This window comes from Seriola aureovittata, chromosome 4, assembly GCF_021018895.1.
Source record: "Seriola aureovittata isolate HTS-2021-v1 ecotype China chromosome 4, ASM2101889v1, whole genome shotgun sequence".
NCBI classification, from domain to species: Eukaryota; Metazoa; Chordata; class Actinopteri; order Carangiformes; family Carangidae; genus Seriola; species Seriola aureovittata.
The window spans coordinates 23011379-23029934 of record NC_079367.1 but is presented as its reverse complement, the minus strand read 5'-3'; the positions used below and the strand labels follow the sequence as shown (position 1 = coordinate 23029934).

Below are 18556 nucleotides of genomic sequence, written 5' to 3'. Positions count from 1 at the left end.
ACATAATTAATTCATCAACAAGCAGGATAAAATACGTTTCATCCCATTTTGTGCTTTGTGCTGCGTATTCCTATGGATATTTCCTACTTAACACACTACACATATCGTACAAACCATTAACGGAAGTGTAATAGTTGCTTCCTTCCTCATAATAACACCAGGATCAACATCATTTTTGAATGCTTTGTGCTATGCAGACACAAAGCAATTTGCAGGAATAATTGAGAGGTAACTCTTAAGATTCTTATGTGGAATATGATATTGTGCTTAAGTAGTCAGAACAGGAAAGTACCTGAGGTGAGACTAAAACGCCTGCACATTTTGCAGGCATGGAAATAAATGCAAAGGGGCAGAGAAGAACAAGTAGTTGATGAGCACACTTTAGTGATGTTCCCAGTGTGTAATTTCTTCACTCTGATTTTCTTGATTCCACAAATAATGTATAATAGATATATAATTTCAGTACAGAGGAAATGTCACCTGTATATAATATGAGCAGACCCTGTGCAGCACACATACACAAACTCTTGCAACACCACAGTAGTTCTCTATTCTTTCCCTGCTTGGTCCGAACATCTTTCTCACTGCTGACATGTATTCACTACACTCCTACAGTCTTTAGGTCTATAACAGTCTGTCACCTTCAAAGCCCCCCACCACCACCCACTGGGATCATCTAAAACAAACAGACCTCTTTGTCAAGGCAGATAAAGAGCAACGGCTTTTATATTGTGGGGTGCTTGCTACAGTGGACAAGCCTGGCTGTGATCACACATCAGGTGGAAAGCAGTAACCTTGGTCCGTTTCTGAAGATACAATTCTTTTTTTGTTGTCTACATGCCCTGCCACTGAGCTGTGAGGTCCTTGGAGAAATGCATAAACAGGATTAGCCTGGCATATCTCACCCTTTTTGTTACTCTGTCAGAAAGGAATTGCTGCCACCTGAACACCAACAACTTAGCTGAGCCCAGGCTTCTTTTTTTTTTTCTTTTTGATGTCACATCAGAGGAACACAGAACGAGACCTTCCAAGATGAGTGAATTTTTTCATTCAAACTGTGTGATCCAGGTAAAGCAATGGCAGTCAGCAGATGATAAACAGCGAACTGACTGTTATCTCTGACCAATTAGTGTGAACAGTCTTCCTCATCAGCCATCTCTACCTTTTCATCTTTATTATCCACTCGCTCTTTCGTTCCCTTCCACAATTCTTTTATATGTTGCATTGTAATTTGTGATTTTTCCCCAAGCTCCTCTCATAAACAGACAGAACAGCAGCTGAAGATCACTGTACGTGTGGGTTATTGATTTTAGTACTAATTACCCACAAGCCCATGCAAGAGCTAGTATGTGGGCCTTATGTGGCAGATATTCAAATCTAAATTAATACCTCCACATCGCCTCCCGCTGCAGCAATCTACCTTTGTAACAGCCAGTACCAGTCATTGTAGTTCATGCTTCCATGGGTTTTAATCTCAGTAATCTGACCTAATTCCCTCTTTCTCTACTATAATTCATGAACATTATCTGGAAAAAAATACAGCCCTTTCACAAACCACATTACATAGGTGTTGCCAGTGTGTGAAACATAGTGTCTGTAAAACTACTTTAACCTTGAAAAAACAAGTTTAAGTCATAATCTGCTTAGATGGGAAAATCACTGTAGATCACAGAGTATCAGACAGCATATTCCTTTGTCAACTCGCATTACCGTCTCGCGGTTGTATGCCTCCTCCAACCAGTCAAGTTGCAGTTTACATCCATGGCTGTGCAGACTCATATAATATTTGTAGCGAAGACTTTGAAGAAATTTAATGAAATGTATTAAGTGTATTTTTGGCAAAATGGAAGATATCACTATACTGGCATGTATGATAACACTGAATAATTTCCAAAGTGAATCACGCTGTCTTCACTATTTTCACACACATCTTCAACAGCAGCACAGAAGATCTATACAAGCACCACAGTTTCAAAGCGGGCACCTAAAATTACTGGCACCAACTCAGTATGCAACCAAATGTGAAATATGGTCACAACCTCCCCTACTCTTCCTGAGTTATGTGTGTTCAATAATGGCCAGAAAAGTGATTTTGCAGAACATTTTGCAGAACAGTGAAGTTGACACTTGATCTTTTGGATATAAAAAGTCATCACTTCATCATTTTATTCTGTTAGACATTTGTATGGAATTTTGTCATAATTAATGTATGAAGTCTGAATTATTGCCATGGTTGTAAGGTCACAGCGACCTTGACCTTTGACCATCAAAATATAATCAGTTTATCATTGAATCCAAGTGAATGGCTGTGCCAAATTTGACGAAAATTGAAAATAAAATGGGGCAGACTGATGGGACGGATACAGGTACAGACGCATAGTCAACCCGAAAACATAATGCCTCAGGCCACAGCTGTCGTTGGTGTGCTGGCATAATAAAGCTGCTGGTAGCTTTATAGGTGTCTGCTGAGAGGGACAAATTTCTCAAACAAAGCTAAAGCAATTAGATTGATGAAAAACAACAAAGTGGCATTTGCCTTTTGCATCATAAGCACCTGTGAGAGAGCTGCGAGTGTGCTGAGGACACTGGAAACATGTCTGGAGACTGGCAACACAAATAGATGTAACTGTTTACTCACCAGTAGAGATATGGTTTGTCCTTGTCAACATTGATGTTATTCAAGGGATCCATTCTGAACCAGGTGTTGAACGTAAACCCATTCTGATAAGGCCACTTGGCAATAGGAGGTAAAGCGATGGCCTGGGAAAAAAACAGAACGATGAGACACAACCATGGTGTATGAGGGATAACTGTCTGTGTAATCTGTTGCTCTGCCCGTACTACAGTGAGTTAAGGTAAAATTAAACTACACTGTGTAGAAATAAGCTTGAGTCAGAAAACAAAACTAAGACGTTTAACATTACTGACCAAATGACTATAGTATAATCCAAAACATTTTCAATCTATTTTTGTGGTTAAAATTTACAGCAAATATTTAATGTAAATGTTAATGTAAATTTTATAACTTTCATAAAATCAAATATCACACAGGACATTGCAAATATGTAGTGTCCTCCAAAATGTTACTGGCCGACTGACTGTATTACAATTCCTGCACATGTTGAATATATTTGACGGAAAGTGTCAAGCCTCTTCCAATAATTCCAGCCATGATTCCACCCCTATCTGCATTTGGGTAAAGTTGATATTAATCTCTATGATTCTGGAAAGAGTAATTTAGTCGAACCCTTTAGCCATCAATGAAAAAATAGACTTAATTACTTACTTTAATCATCATGCTTTTGGCATGATGCAAAAAGTAGCCAGCCACTGTAGCCAGTGTAATGTCACTGGCCTCCCATCTCTCTCTCTCTATCTATTATCTCTCCTATGTCTCTGGTTTCTCTAAACATGTCCGCTCCAAAGATAATCAGCTCTGAACTGAAGCCATTTAATCACACTATCTTTTTTATACAAGATAGACTAATTACATGTCATCTAGAAAGTCTTTAATTCATCTGTACTCTTAGTATGTTGCTGCAATAAACACAGAATCTTACAATTTGATGACATAACTTTGTAAAGCTCACCAGATATCAGAGGTGAATTCTTTGATATGTGGATTTACTTTTTTTTTGTTGACCACAGCATTCATGCATAATCCATTATGGTGCAGTACAAGAACTTATTTGTTTTCTTAATTATTACGTATGGATTCTCAGTTGTTTTACCCTTATAACCTACAGGGCTCCATAAAATTCTACAAGTACAAGTCATTTTAAAATTGAATGCAGAGTGGAAGAATGTGAAAGCTTACTGCTGCACTGCGACCAGGAAAGTTGAAGAAGGCATCTGGACCATGTCGCTGGGGCATCTGATTCAGCACTGACAACATTTTGACTGCGTGCTTCGGCTGCACAGGTGGGAAAGAATAGAAAAGAGTAACAAAAAAACTGTAAAGGCTTTCTCTCCGACCATTTGGACTGCAGTCAATACACTGTCAGTTACCACATTCACTCATTCTGCAGTTAGTCAATTACAGAACGAGCTCCAAACAGATCAGTTTGATGGCTCTCTGGGGGAAACTCAAGTGACAGTGTCAAACCAACACACACTTCTGTCAAACTCGCTGCATCTGGTCCCTGTTATCACTTACCCAGAGGCCTCCTTCTCCTCGTAGCATGCTGAAGAGCAACTTCAGTTCTTTCACTGTGATGCTGTAGCTGGCTAGCACTCCCAACATGTCCACAAGCAGGTCTTTAAAAGTAACATAGCATGCACATATTGCCAAAGAGACACACACACACACAAACACACACACAAACAAGAGGAGAAAGATGAGAGATCATCAAAAGCAACTGCATTTTACTTATATCATAATTCATCCGCACTGCAGAGGAGGTCTTCATGGTGAGAAGTATTCAAATGCATCAACTCCCGAGAAAAAAACAGTTTTTCTATAGATTAACTTCATTCTCACCGAGTTGATTGTCTGTGAAATTCCATTATATTTATCACAGAAACACTTCCACTACAATTACATAGAAACTGACTTGCATATCAAAGGGATGTCTATATGGTAAATTGTTTAACAGTAACACTGCAGGGAAAATGCATTTAGATTTCATCAGCTGAAATATAATTTATATGTTACACAAGGTATTGATGTCATTTGCACAGTGCAAAATATGAAAGTGACACTGACCTCCACAGACAATAACACCATGACCTGAATTCAAATTTGAGGGGCTCATTCCAGAAAGGCCTGTATGTGTCATACAGCAATACCAAAATACCCAACTAGTGGTAGACTGCAATGTTAATAACCATCCTTGATTCAAACCGCAGTGCTAGCAGCTATAACACTGTGTGGAAATACAACCATTCATTTGAGATGCTGTACTGACACTTGTTCATGAATAAAATGTTGGTCGAGGGGAAATTCTGACCTGAAGTTGCAAGAGACAAAACTTCACAGTGACCAAATTTCATGACAATGTGTCTTGCATTTGTCAGGACAATATCCTGAGGCCCCTTTGCAAGTCAGGTAGAAAATACTTAGAACTGTAATTATTATAAATAAAATTATCTAAATTCAATATGTGAAAGTGTACATTTTTATCCACTATCCATTAAAAATACAGTACTCTTTGAAATCATATTTTAATTAAAATTTACTTTCAAGTGTCAGAGAATTGTTTGAATTAACCTAATCACTCTCAAAAATAAAAGATAATGATCATTAAATAGGTGTATGATAAGCCAAATCAAGTGGAGTGGAGGTTGCAGATGGAAATTCGATTATTCTATCGAGAATCAATATTTTAACTTTGCCAGTCTAATGTAACTCCAAATGCAGATCTATTAAAAGATACAGAGAGATGGTTTTGTTGCCTGACTGAAAGCCAAAACCAAGAAGAAATAGCCAATGTATGTGGTACTGGCTGGACATTAACATGATAAGGATCAAACTGAAAATCAACATGCTACTGAGCAAAACAAGGCTTGCTCAGACTGTTATCATACCTGCAATCATGTCTTCCACCGAGCTCATTTTGAGCAGCACCTGTTGGATGAGGCCCACCTCCGTGCTTGTTTGCAGGTTTCGAACACTTTTTCGAAGGATGGCGGTGAACATGCTCCAGATTTCAGCCTGACAGGTGACATCACAGTGCTCCAACAGCTCCACCATGCAGCCGATGCTTTCCGCATCCTGTATAATGAAGTTTGTCTCCATATCAAACTCACCACCCACCAACTGCAGAAAAAAGATGGGACAGAGATAAGGAATATAAGAAAAGACTGGGTTTTGATACCTTTCACATGCTATTAAATTATATTTGGTGTTCTACTGATGTAATGCTCCAGCTTGGAGTGACATGGATTAAACTAAACTTTCAAGCTGAACACTGCTGTTTGACCCAGCTTTCAACCCTGTTCTTGATAGGTTTTTTCTCTGAGGGGAAATTAGCCAAGAGGACCCTTTCACATATTTTCCAGGTCACTACTCTGATGTTAAAAGGCTGGCCAGAACTGGAAAAGAAAGTGGATATCTCTTTCCTTTTAAAAGGTTTTGATCCGAATTTAAGCACCCATGAAAATAAAACTGCCTGGCATTTAATGAAAGAAGAGGGAAAGGGCGTCCATACAGCCCTACTGCTCCTTTTGAGTCACAAAAGATAATCACTATTAAGAAAGTAGAAAACAACAATCAATAACAGAGTTCTTCAAGTCCAACAAGCATGAAATTAGCCCTCTAAAGAAGTGCATGGTATATATGGAAAGCACTGACAACAACTTGCTGTTGGGCATCAAAGCAAGCAGGTGGAAAATGAGCCTAGATACCCACTACACATTACTGTGATTGACAGGTAATAGCTAGGTGAGATCAAAAGCAGCCTAAAGTAGTGGAAAGAGACTAGTCCTTAGAGGTATAAATCTAGCCTCACCTCAATCATCATCAGATCTCTGTGTAATTACATTACAATGATGTGTGGCACTGGACTGATTGGACCTGAAGATTTGAAAGACAGTCTTTCCGGCTGTTGTGCAGATAAAAAAAAAAGATAACTCCACTAAAGCTAGGGGTCTTAATCTCTCTCAAGTATAACACACATCAATGTGAAATGCTGCACTAATGTAAATAATTAACCTTGTTAAACACACTTTAGTTTCTACATTCAGCTGGTGTTGCAGGTGTGTAGATCCAAGCAGTGTAAGTGCTGGAATAAATCTCAATCAGGAAGATTTTCAGCAGCTTATAGTGGCAGTTTAAATACAAAAAAATTAAAAAATTTCCAACATATTTTGAGAACCATGCTGAATTCTGAAATTCAGCCTGAAAAGACAGACATCCTGATCAATGAGCCCAGAGAGCAGAGTCATTGTTCAGTGAGGCACTCACAATAACAGGAATTCACAGCTTGAAAACTCATGGGGTGGGGGTAATATGCAGTCTGAGACAGCTCAGTGACCAAAATGTGCTGAAGACTCCTATAAAGCCAAGCAGGCTGTAACAAGTCCGTCTCCTAAATAAAGTCACTATGTTAAGTGGTATGGGAAATTAACACACTAGTGGAAAGCTTGTTATCTGTGTGGAGACGATCCTCAATGCCAAACTGCCTGCTCCTCCTACCACCTGCCTGATGCCATCACGTATTCACTCAATCAAACTAAACAAATTCAAGCAAACCTGGCAGTATGCTAACCATATGAAATATTGCTGAGGACAAAAACCTAATAATGGAGTCTATGCAGCACCTGTCAAGCTCCCTTCTGCTTTAAGATCATTTATACATTGCAGTGAAGGTGCAAATGTCTGCCTATAAAAGATGAATAAGTTCAACTACCTGAAGTCCAGAGGAGAAAAAGTTCATATTCAGTTTAATGTCACGAGACAGACATCCAGCTCAAGGTGCTGTGACCAGGTAAACTGTGCTGTTTTCATGAATTAACAGTGACAACATTGTTAGCCTTAACTTCCCCTGCTACCACATTGTGTTAATATGGCTATTACTTTGTGATCTTTGTGTCATCAAGGATACCAATATATCAACTGATAATGAAGAAGAGATGTTTGCTGGATCCAGAGGCTGTCAAGGGTTGTTTGTCTAAAAGTAAGTTATTATCATCACACAAAAGGCTCTCCTGTTGCAACCATCATGATGCACATTACCCAATATTACATGGAAGGAGGGGAGAGAGCCATGAGGTCTAGACTAAACCTCATCATTGTTCAGTGCTATTGCCATTAATCACACTATTCACAGGCACGCCACAATCCTGAGAAGTGGTGTAATTGCAGATTCAGATCCCGAGGACAATTTTCCCCCATTATGCTACAAGAGGTAAATAAAGACATGAAATCACTGATTATACACTTAACACATCGAGAGCAGAGCTTCTGTGAGCCATACAAAAATTCTACAGAGGAAATCAATGCAGAGTTTGAATACCACTTAATTTCAGTGATGTAAACCCCATAATCAATGTTAAGTAAAAGACCAAATTCTTTGTATATAGGAGCAAACTGCTCAGTCGATTTACACATAACGACAAAGTGAAAACAGAATTTCAGACATTTTTTCGAATTTATTAAAAAGGAAAAACTGAAAAATCACATTTACATAAGTATTCAGACACTTTGCTATGGCATTTGAAATTTAGCTCATGTGTCTCCCATTTCTCTTAATCATCTTTGAGATGTTTCTACACATTGATTCTACCTGTGATAAATTCAATTGATTGGACATGATTTGAAAAGGCATACACCTGTCTATATAAGGTCTCACAGCTGACACAGATAACTGAGCTAAAACGAAACCATGAGGTCAAAGGAACTGCCTGTAGAGCTCAGATACAAGATTGTGTCGAGGCAGAGATCTGAGGAAGGCTGCAGCACTGAAGGTTCCAAAGAGCACAGTCGCCTCAATAACTCTTAATTTGAAGAAGTTTGGAACAACCAAACAGCCAAACTGAGTAATTAGGGGGGAAGGGCCTTGGTACAAGAGGTGACCAAAAACCTGGTGGTCAGTCTGGCTGAGCTCCAGAGTTGATTGAAACGGATGCATGGACAGACAGCCCAAAAACATAATGCCTCCAGCCCTGGCTGTTGCCTGAGGGGAGGCATAAAAATGTATGGGGGAGCTGTGGTGGTACGTGGTTAAGTCACATACTATATATGGTGATCACAATTTCAGTTGGGGACCTTTGTTGCATGTCATACCTCTCTCTTTCTCCCTCATCATTTCCTGTCTGCAACTCTACTAGGGCCTATCTAATAAAAGCAAAATGCCTAAAAAAGAATCCCTAAAAATACCCACTTTACATATATAGTCAAACCTTTGCCATGGCACAAATACAGCTTTTCTTCTGTTTTCTTTGGGATGTTGAGATTCACTTAACTGAACATGAAAGCACAAACATAGTTCTCACAGTTGACAGGGCAAGAATGACAAATCTAAAACTATATGGTCCAAAGAACTGTCAACAGAACTTTGAGGTAACTGTGTTAGGGTAAAAATCTTGGGAATGGTTTTTACAAATGGTTTGGATCGACTACAACTGCATGTTAGAGCTTCATTAGGAACAAATGGCCACTCTAAATGAGTTTCAGAGTTCCTCTGCAGAGATGGAAAACCTGCCACAAAGACAACAATCTCTGTTGGTAGAATAGCTAGATAGATTCCACTTTTAAATTACAGGCATATGGCAGCCTGGAGTTTACTTAATGAGAGTAAACCTGACAGCACGAGATCAAAATATTCTGTTGTCTGGTGAGAAGAAATATAACACTGGCCTGGATGCCATGTGGCAAACCAAGCAGCAGCGAACAGCCATGGCTCATCACCTAGCTAATAGTGTTGCAACAAACAAGATGATGATGGCGGCAGTGTAACCAACAGGACAGTGCTGCGGTGGCTTCATGACAAGAGTCTGAATATCAGTGACCCAGGCACCAGACAAGGTCTGGAGCTGAACCTGTTTGAAAATCTGTGGAGGGACAGCATCTCTTTACACATCCAATCTAATAGGATCTGAGAGCATCTCTATATAAGAATGCCACCAAGAGCACAAAAACAGGTGCGCTAGATGGTAAAAGCAGAGGAATTAAAGGTGTGATGGCTGCAAATGGAGCTTTCAGAGAGTAATAAAGAGTCTAAATTTCTAAGTAAACTAGACATTTCTGTGTTTTTCATCTACTATTTGCAACATTTCTAAATATGTTTTTACTTTGTAATTTAGGTCTATATCACTTCTAAGTGTATCTGCCACAGTCATGTATTTGAAATTTCCCTTGGCATAAAATTTTCAGTAGTTTTTTTTAATCAGGCAATGCTGGAGGCATTTAAAATTTGTTACACTAAACCTCCTTATACAGCTGTCTAATGACTGCCATGGTAAAGTCTGTGGGTGTCTTTTACAGTATCATTTAACACAAAGACAAAACACGCAATATGAATTTTCACTCCCTCCAAAACTCGACTGTAAGAATTGCACGTTTCATTTTCTTTCTGACTCCCTGCTGGCTCTCCAGGACTTATCTAAAATACCATAACAGCATGGAACACTGACAGTGAGAGAATGTAACTGTACACTCATTTATTTTGTGCCTATCTCTGACTTCTTCTCCTGATGGTTTCTGATGATAGAACACTGCTAGCCCTGGTGTGTTTACCACAGTTAAACCCAACGGCAGCTCGGTGTACTGGTGAGACTGAGCTCCTCTCCTAAATCCTTCCTCAATGAGACTCAGAAATGATAGCACTATCAGTAATCTGCACAATAAAACTCCTGCTCTGGGAAAGACACGTGTCATAAATTAAGATGCAAATGAGTCAGGACTTTCAAAGAAACAAACATTAATTTAACAATATCACACTATACCACATTTACTGCTGGGCTACTGTACTGATTTATACTGGAAACTGTTGCTATTATTTATTTAACTTCCTGCACTGAAATGTGAATATGTTTCTCACTGGGAATTTGAATCTATGAATTAGTCAAAGATCTTTACTATAGCCTAAAAGCTCGTCCCTTAACATTTAAACTACAACTACAATCTAATTAAAATGGCATCATATGGATCCATGTTAGGAAAAGTGAGGAATCGTATTATGCATTCTGCAGGAGTCACTGCAGGCTTTATCCTGACATGTGGTCACCAGGTTGCTAAGAATCTGCAACTCAATCTGTGTAGTGCCTCTGTTGTTCACACCTGCCACTGTAGCCAATGATTTCAAACTTGACTTGATTTGTGAGTTAATAGCATTTTAGAATGTTTTTCAGTTTTATCTTTTTACAAATATAAAATACATCAACACTTAAATTATTAAACAAGGCTAGAAGTCTACAAGTGTGCATCTTTCCTGGATGTGAGAATGTTATGACGATGACACTCTCAGAGTTTATTCATATTCATATGGAAGAGATTACCTAAAGTGTGTATTGTCTTTGTATGTAGCTAGGAGCTCAGCATATGGGATGGCATACCCAGCGAACCATTCCACATACAGAATGCTCCTTTCTGTCTTTGTGTCTCACTTAGGGGTGTAAATGGAAATTTAATGGGCTCTGACTGAAGTCTTTCAGGTGTTACAAGTGTTTGAAGTCTGTGTTGCAGTTCTAGTAAAAGACAACTTGTCAGTCAGAATGGCAAGTGTCAGCTTAAGCATTTATCAGTCTTTGCACACCCCACCCAACCAATCAGTATTCACGTTGTTTCCTCTCAAATGGAATTAAATCTTCTAACATTTCTTTGAATGCACCATAATTCAACATCAAAGAGATGTGGAAGTTCTATATAGTGTGAATTCAGTGAAATGCAGAGGCACACAAACACACAGAAAATCTTAGTCATATGCAAACCCGGAGTAAGGGAGGGAGGCAAATTCAGACATACTATATGATGCAAGTACCAATGTGCTGGTCCAAATCAGGGTTTTGCCGACAGGGGTAAAGCTAAGATGTTTCCCTGTTCCCAGGAGAGAAGGCAATGGAAGGAGGAAACCTGCCTCCTGCAGCTATGGCTAATCATATAATTTCAATTAAGAATATCAGCTCCGGATTATTAAGACGCTCAGAAGCTCAGTGGAGCTGTGGGTCGATTATTTGCAAACCAGAGATGAAGGTTATAGAAACAACATTACAATGTGAGACAGGAGAGTAATACGACTTTAATTAGACTCTGGAATCTGTGCAGCTCAAGTTGGAAGACCTGTCATGGTGGTTACGCTAGAGAAGTAAGTGACAGCTGGCTCCTCTCGCTGTAATAGCACAGAGACATAGAGAGAAGGCCTTACTATTCACAAACCAGAGGTAAAACTAGATTAGCAACAATGTCTTTCAGTAACCCTTATAAATTGGAAGCTCGCTGAATTGTTCAAAGGCTTATATGAGGTTAGTCACTTTGACGTGGCTGACCTGGAAAGAATGAGATCCAGGGATGTTAGCGATAACCCAGCTGAGCTTGTTGTGTCTGAGGAAATGAAAGAAGCTAAGCCATTATAGTGATTCTTTAATGTGCTGGGAATAGCATTCCACCAAGCAGGCATTTATTTTATGGTGCCGCAAAAACAAAAAATTGTTTATGTGAAAGCAATTTAGGTGTTCGCTTAGGTTAATTTTTCACCCCTGTGGTTCCTCTCGTTTAGCGTAAAGGGGTTATGAGCCTCAATCAAGTCTGTTTTTTTTTTTTTTTTTTTTTTTTTTCCTTAGAAGAATTTCATTTGCGCGCCATTGTTACTGTATGAGGCAGGGAATTAAGAGAGTTACATCTGAGCCCTCAAGAATCCCTCCACTTTCAACTGTTTCTGATTAGTCCAGGGCTGAAGGCTCGCCGTCGCCATGGTGACAGGCAGCAAAGATTGGACTGGAGACAGCTTCCAAGGGAAGGCTACAGTGGCCACTAAATTGGGTGAAAATAAATAGAACTGATGTCCTATTTACAAAGACTGCTGGTGGAGTGCAAGCATTGCAGTGAAGGAGTCACTTGGGAGCAGATGTGGAGAGGAGAGATGTCCTACCCGATATTATTTGAATCAATAAAATGAGAAGGGTTCCAGGTTCAAAAACACATTCATTTGGTCTGCCAGATGTGGACAGTGTTAGATACTGGCGGGAGTGTTGTCCAGCCCATTATTTCTGAACAAGTACCATGTGTAGCAAGCCCTTCCCCCTTTTCAAAATTTTTTCTTCTTTTTTTGCCCTTAAAAATCTCTACAATCACATTAACTGGTCACGATCAACACAATCAGAGAATGCCCTGGCTTGATAAAAGCCCAGATTCATCTAAGGTTTGCCCATTATCATGGTTTGCACTCACACTTAAAAGGCCAGAGGCGAGTGCTCATGAAGTGCCTGCAACACAAACAGCTCTGTGTCTGTTCGGTGCATTCATCTTCTAGTGCAAAGCTCCATCATATGATGTTCAGAGTTGCTAACAAATAGAACTGTGTGAATGCAGCAGGAGACCAAACCAAGAAAACAAACAATGGATGCCATCAAAAGGACAATATAAAACTCATGTGGCTTATTCCAGTAAAAAGCACTGTCTGTCAATGGAGGGCTTGGTTTGGAAGCCAAACTCTCCTGGTAAATTCAAGCGCACTAAAAACTAATAACAAGGTTCAGCTACAGAATCTGAACAGCCTCCAGCTGTCTTTTAAAACCAAATACAGTCAAAGGGATAAAGTATGATACAAATACAGTGTATGCAGAATTAAGAGCAGGAAACAATGAATTGACCATTGTGCAGCCAAGTACTTAGCAGCACCAGAGGGAGTTAAACACAAACCACAATATCCGTACATAATACTTGGATTTTCCCACAACCCCGCTCACTTCACAGCCAGCCTACAAAAAATATTTTTCAGCAACAACGAGGCAAAGGGAGATGAATGTTTGAACTGTTTAAAAGTAAAAGACATAAAAGAGACCTGTAAGGATAACATATTCACAAAAGCACTAGCATAAATAACTTGTTACAAATACTCAGTACATCAATTCACCCTGTTCAGTGGCATTACTCTTTTTGGAAGGTGTCAATGAAAATAAAATGAATCATTTTAAAATTCCTGTATTTAAAGTACAGGTGATAAAATACTCCAACAAAAGGCAAGGTAAAAGGTAATGATCTTATAGTAACATTAGTGCTATTGTAATGCAACTAGGTGGTAAGAACATTAATAGTACATACAGTAAATTAACACAGCATAATGTGATAATGTTAACAATTACAGTCACTTCAGTCATATCCATATATAAAAGTGATTTTGACAACTATCTCATTGCTAGAGCAACTACACAAATGTCAAACTAATATGGAAGACCATTCATGCAGAGGAATTTTCTCCTGCATGAAGACAAGAAAAATAATTCAACAGATTGGTGAACTGCACTTATTGTTTAAGCTGTTATCTCAGGTCAGTGCGCTGACTGGAGTGTCAGTTGACAAAAGCCCAAGTGCTAAACTGACAGTCATTCACATTTAGCCCGAGTCTCTCTTCAATGTGTAAATGTTAAAATGAATGACTTGAAAAGAAAGATGTATGAAGATATTATGCAAACAATGGCATGCATTGGGACAAAATGGCACTGCCACTCCAGGGAACTATTCTAAATAGTTGAGCTGGAAGCCTAGCCAGGGCCAATCTTTCTTTACTTTAAAAATGTCACCAAAATAAAGGTCAAGCCATTTAAGAGAGAGGGGTGTGGAACACTGGAGAGGGGGTGTCAAATATGTAACAAATGAGCTTATTGCTTCTGTGGTTCCATTTAGTTTGATGAATGGGCTTCACATCAATGCTGAACCATGCTAATGACCATACTTCAAAAGCCCTATGTATCCACTCTGTTTCGCTGATGAGTTAAGCACAGAGCTGGAGCTAGGGACTCCGAGTGAGAAAATAATTGTTCTTTTTCTCTTTAAAAAGCATTACTTGTCTATAGAACACACAAAGAGAAACATAAACAGAGCAGGAGATAGAGAAAGAAACACTAACTTTTGTCTCATTTATCTGTTTCACTTCCTGTTTTGTCCTCCATGTGTAATCATGGGCAAATCTTTATTTACTTTCAGATTACTATAAAGTCTTAGGAATGGTGTACAGCTCATACCACAAGACATTTTTTGGCCCAAACTGTTGACACAGGGGTGAACAATTTGCACAATTATTCTCAGACAAGCTGCCCTGATTACAAAATAATTCCAGTTGAAGAGATCTGTGACTAAATGTGAACATGAATAGCTGTTTGTCTCTATGTGTCAGCCCTGCGATGGACTGGTGACCTGTACAGGCTGATAACTAGGTGTGCTGTTATGATGGGCAGGAGCATGAATCATAATGTACACTATGTTAGCAAGCCAACATGAAAAGAGTGTGACAGACAGAGATATGTCTTTGGCATTACTGTACTTAATTATGGTTATGCAAATTTGCATTTCATTTGTATTTTATTTAATAAAAAAAAGATGAGAGAGAGTGGGAAAAGAGACAGAGAGAGAGCTGGACTCGTAATAGATACGACAGTCTCTGGAGTGCAGAAACACAGGACCATATCTTGCTCCTGACATGCTTGAGAGAGTGGAACGCGTCCTCATTTTCTACTTAATCCAGACTCATATTTGCATTGCCACCATCACGCAACCATGTGAAAACTGCATCTATTTAACTAAGGCCAAACATTTAATACAGGCCTTGTGGCTTACTGAGTGACTTCAACACAGGGATCTTGCACAGAGCTGTGCTCATATCTGATTTCACGCTACAACAATACAAAACACAGCCAGAATCTGTTGCAAATCAACCAGTCTCCTGAACACATAAAAAAGCATCAGCCAGAAGTTAGACCCAACTTTTTTCATCTGGCTACATTGTAAAGCAGATGTGCACATCATAATTGAGGGTATAGCACATGATTGAGTAGCTCTTCCTAGACAGGTGAGAGGACATGAACTGCATAATGCTCACTGCTTTCTGTGTGATATCTGAAGCGTCTACTCTCCTTCGTTAAAAATTAGACTCAGTCCAACAGCCACCAGACAGCGGCCACCTGGTATGTCTGAATTTCTGAGTACATCCCCTGCCATGTACAGAGAGTGGATGCACAGTAAGTCTAGTTTTGACATCCATGTGTCAGACAGTGGTTCAGCACCGCAACAAATTTGCCAACACTTGTTTCCTCATAGTTTAGACACCATCTTTATTCTTTCAATGATAAAATGTGAAACACATGGGTCAAAAGTTGCATTACAGTCTATGCAAGGAACCATAAATAACAAAAAAACATCAGTATTTAGGACGATAAGTACCAAAGTTTAATGCCATCATCCCTAGATTACGGTCTCTGTGCCTACATTATGAGGGGAGAATCACAATAGCATACTGAATTTAAACACCAGTGTTGCCTGTTTAATTGCATTTAAATAGAGATTAGTCTAAACCTACTAGTAGGCACTGGTAGGCCTGGAGAGAATACGACCTGAAACAAAGACTAACTCCTTGCATGTGACTAGACTGTGATTGAGATGTTAGGAGGGCTGGTGTATTGTTTGTGGAAACACTGCTGAAGATTTAAAGATTACAGTGTTTATGCTTCACTGAGCTGGATGCCTGCGGCATACAGATGTGGCTAACAAGCCCCCAGGAAACTGAAGATGAAAGGTGTTTCATAATGATTCAGTCTGGGGAGTCCATCACTGAGGATTTTGGAAAATCTTTAGAGTTAATGGAGCCATGCTGCGTTTCATCCCTTCTCTTAATTTCATTAAGAATTGCATCAATTTATCACCTGTCTGTAAACATCTGTTTCTCAGTTTAATAACTTTGTTTCCCTACCTTCTGATTATTAGCTTAGCGCAGTAACAGTATCTGTGAATTGAAAATTGACACACTAAGAATTCAATGCATTGCTTCAATTTGTGGCAACTTGTGGAGACTAAAAGAATCTATGATAAAAGACACAAATCTCAGACAAAATTATTTGGTTTAAGCTTGTTTTGAGCACAACATAACATAATTATTCCTGGCAGTTAATTCAACCTAATGTAAACTGTCATTCACAATACAAATTGCTGGTAAATTGCTTTTTTTGTTTATTAACTTTTCCATATTCAGGTTGCAAATTAAAGTCAGCAGAAATTACAATGTTTATCTTAATTACTTCATTTCAATTCTAAGGAGGGTGAAATATATCCCAGTCATTAGAACAATAAATGAAGCTGACTGATCTTCATAAGTAGATATAACCTCAATCTGCAGAATAAGTATGTTTCACTATTTATACTAAATGTTTTCTGTATTCAGTGTGTATAAAATCATTTTTGAACTCGTAACATAATTATTGGTAGGCTGTGCCGGGGCACAAAAAATCTCAACGCTGTAAATCAGTCACAGTCGTACTGGAATGACGCCAATATAAAGATAATGAAAATGATTCTGGTCACTTCAGTCATACTCATTGGGGGTCATAGACATAGACCAAAATAGAAGACCAAATTAAAAGTGTTCAAATGCTGAGCTCTAGCTCTGTCAACAGCCTCATGAGCACTTCACTGTACCAGCTTCAAGTAGAAAGTCAAGGTCATAGTAGACTATATTTTCCACTGACGACGTTTCACTCCAAACAACAGGGTGCGTTTGGGTTAATTGGAGCACAACAGGGGCACTTGAAGACGGCATGTGGTGTAAATTCCCCTGCTAGTGCGAGAGCACTGTATCTCTAAATGGCCAAATCCTTCAAATGTGCCTGATTTCACTGGGCGACAGTTCAACTTGTTTTGTCACACTTTTTGTTGTTTCTCCAAAACAGCCACAAAACACAAGCAACAGTTTGAATCAGTTGCTGGCAGCCAGCTTTGCAAATGGCTATCACCATGGCTTCATGTCTACATAAGAGGAGTTGCTGAGACAATCATTCACATCATCGCTCCTTTTTCTGAGGTAGCATCCAATCTTTGCCTCATCAGATGTTGAGTGCAACTACAGATATCAAACAGCAAGGTTGTGACTTTATGAAGAGTAGGGCAGTTGTTCTCAAACTTTTTTGGCAGGCCAGCCTCCCGAAGTTTACACCCCCCACCTTGCATAATAGCATCAGCAAACTCTTGTTTATTTTCCCTACATAAATCATATTTGTTGAACTTAGATTCACTCCATATTTTGCCCCAGTCATTCACAGAATCCCTGCAGTGGCTCTGTGCCCCGCTCAGGGGGGCCTGCCCCCCAGTTTGAAAACCACTGGGCAAGGGGTAGACAGCTACACTGTGTATATGTGTGTGTGTGTGTGTGTGTGTGTGTGTGTGTGTGTGTGTGTGTGTGTGTGTGTGTATCTGTGTGAGTTTGTGAGTGAAGTGGAAATCAGGCTGGCAGAGTGTAACATGAACCAATATGTTTACTGAGTGGATTGAGGTTATCATTAAAAGTGCAGCTGAGGGCAGACACGGCAGATCAACACCAGTCGTATAGAACTCACTGTTGCTGAGACTTGAAACTCCTCAGCCCAGCAGGCTAAGCCTCCAACAGGATTCAGACTTAAAGGCATGGCATACAGACAGACTGTGAGGGAAGTAGCAAATGAAAGAGGTGACAATGCTATAGTAGAAAAATGCATCAAAGAGTGGGAGAGTGCAGTTGAAAAGGACACATAAGAGAAAAGAGAGACTTACAGGGTGTACACACAGAGTGAGTCATGACAACATAATTTCATTTGTATTCCGCCCATTGATTCATTTTTATTCAAGGTCAAAAGCATGCATTGGTCTAAAGGCTAAAAACCAGGCCAAATGAAACCTACAAAAACACAGGGAGACTGGAAAGACCCAGGGTGGAGGTATGAATCCAGGAGCTTTCTGTGTAAAGATCAGCCTGACTACAAAGCCACCGAAGCAAAATTTAAAACATAAGTGAGACTATGCGGTGGATCTGACTTTATAGTATGAAACAGCAGAGAGAAAGGGCAGTGAATCTCCTCATCTGATCTCCCGGTCATCCTCAGCAGCACAGCAGATGACCGTGTCCCACTGAGCATCACGGCCACCCCGTATATCTAATCT

The 18556-nt window shown here is 39.5% G+C and overlaps 1 protein-coding gene across 9 annotated transcripts in view; it reads right to left on the bottom strand.

The window, feature by feature from the left end:
- The window catches only part of LOC130167891 (neurobeachin-like), a 218580-nt gene that overhangs the window by 166698 nt on the left and 33326 nt on the right, over positions 1–18556 (bottom strand). For all 9 annotated transcript variants that reach the window (XM_056374417.1, XM_056374418.1, XM_056374421.1 and 6 more), the window contains exons 2-5: positions 5527–5758; positions 4157–4257; positions 3818–3913; positions 2639–2760 (exon numbers count right to left, since the gene is read on the bottom strand). In XM_056374417.1, the coding sequence (XP_056230392.1) occupies positions 2639–2760; positions 3818–3913; positions 4157–4257; positions 5527–5758 (551 nt within the window). The remainder of the gene's footprint in view (positions 1–2638; positions 2761–3817; positions 3914–4156; positions 4258–5526; positions 5759–18556) is intronic.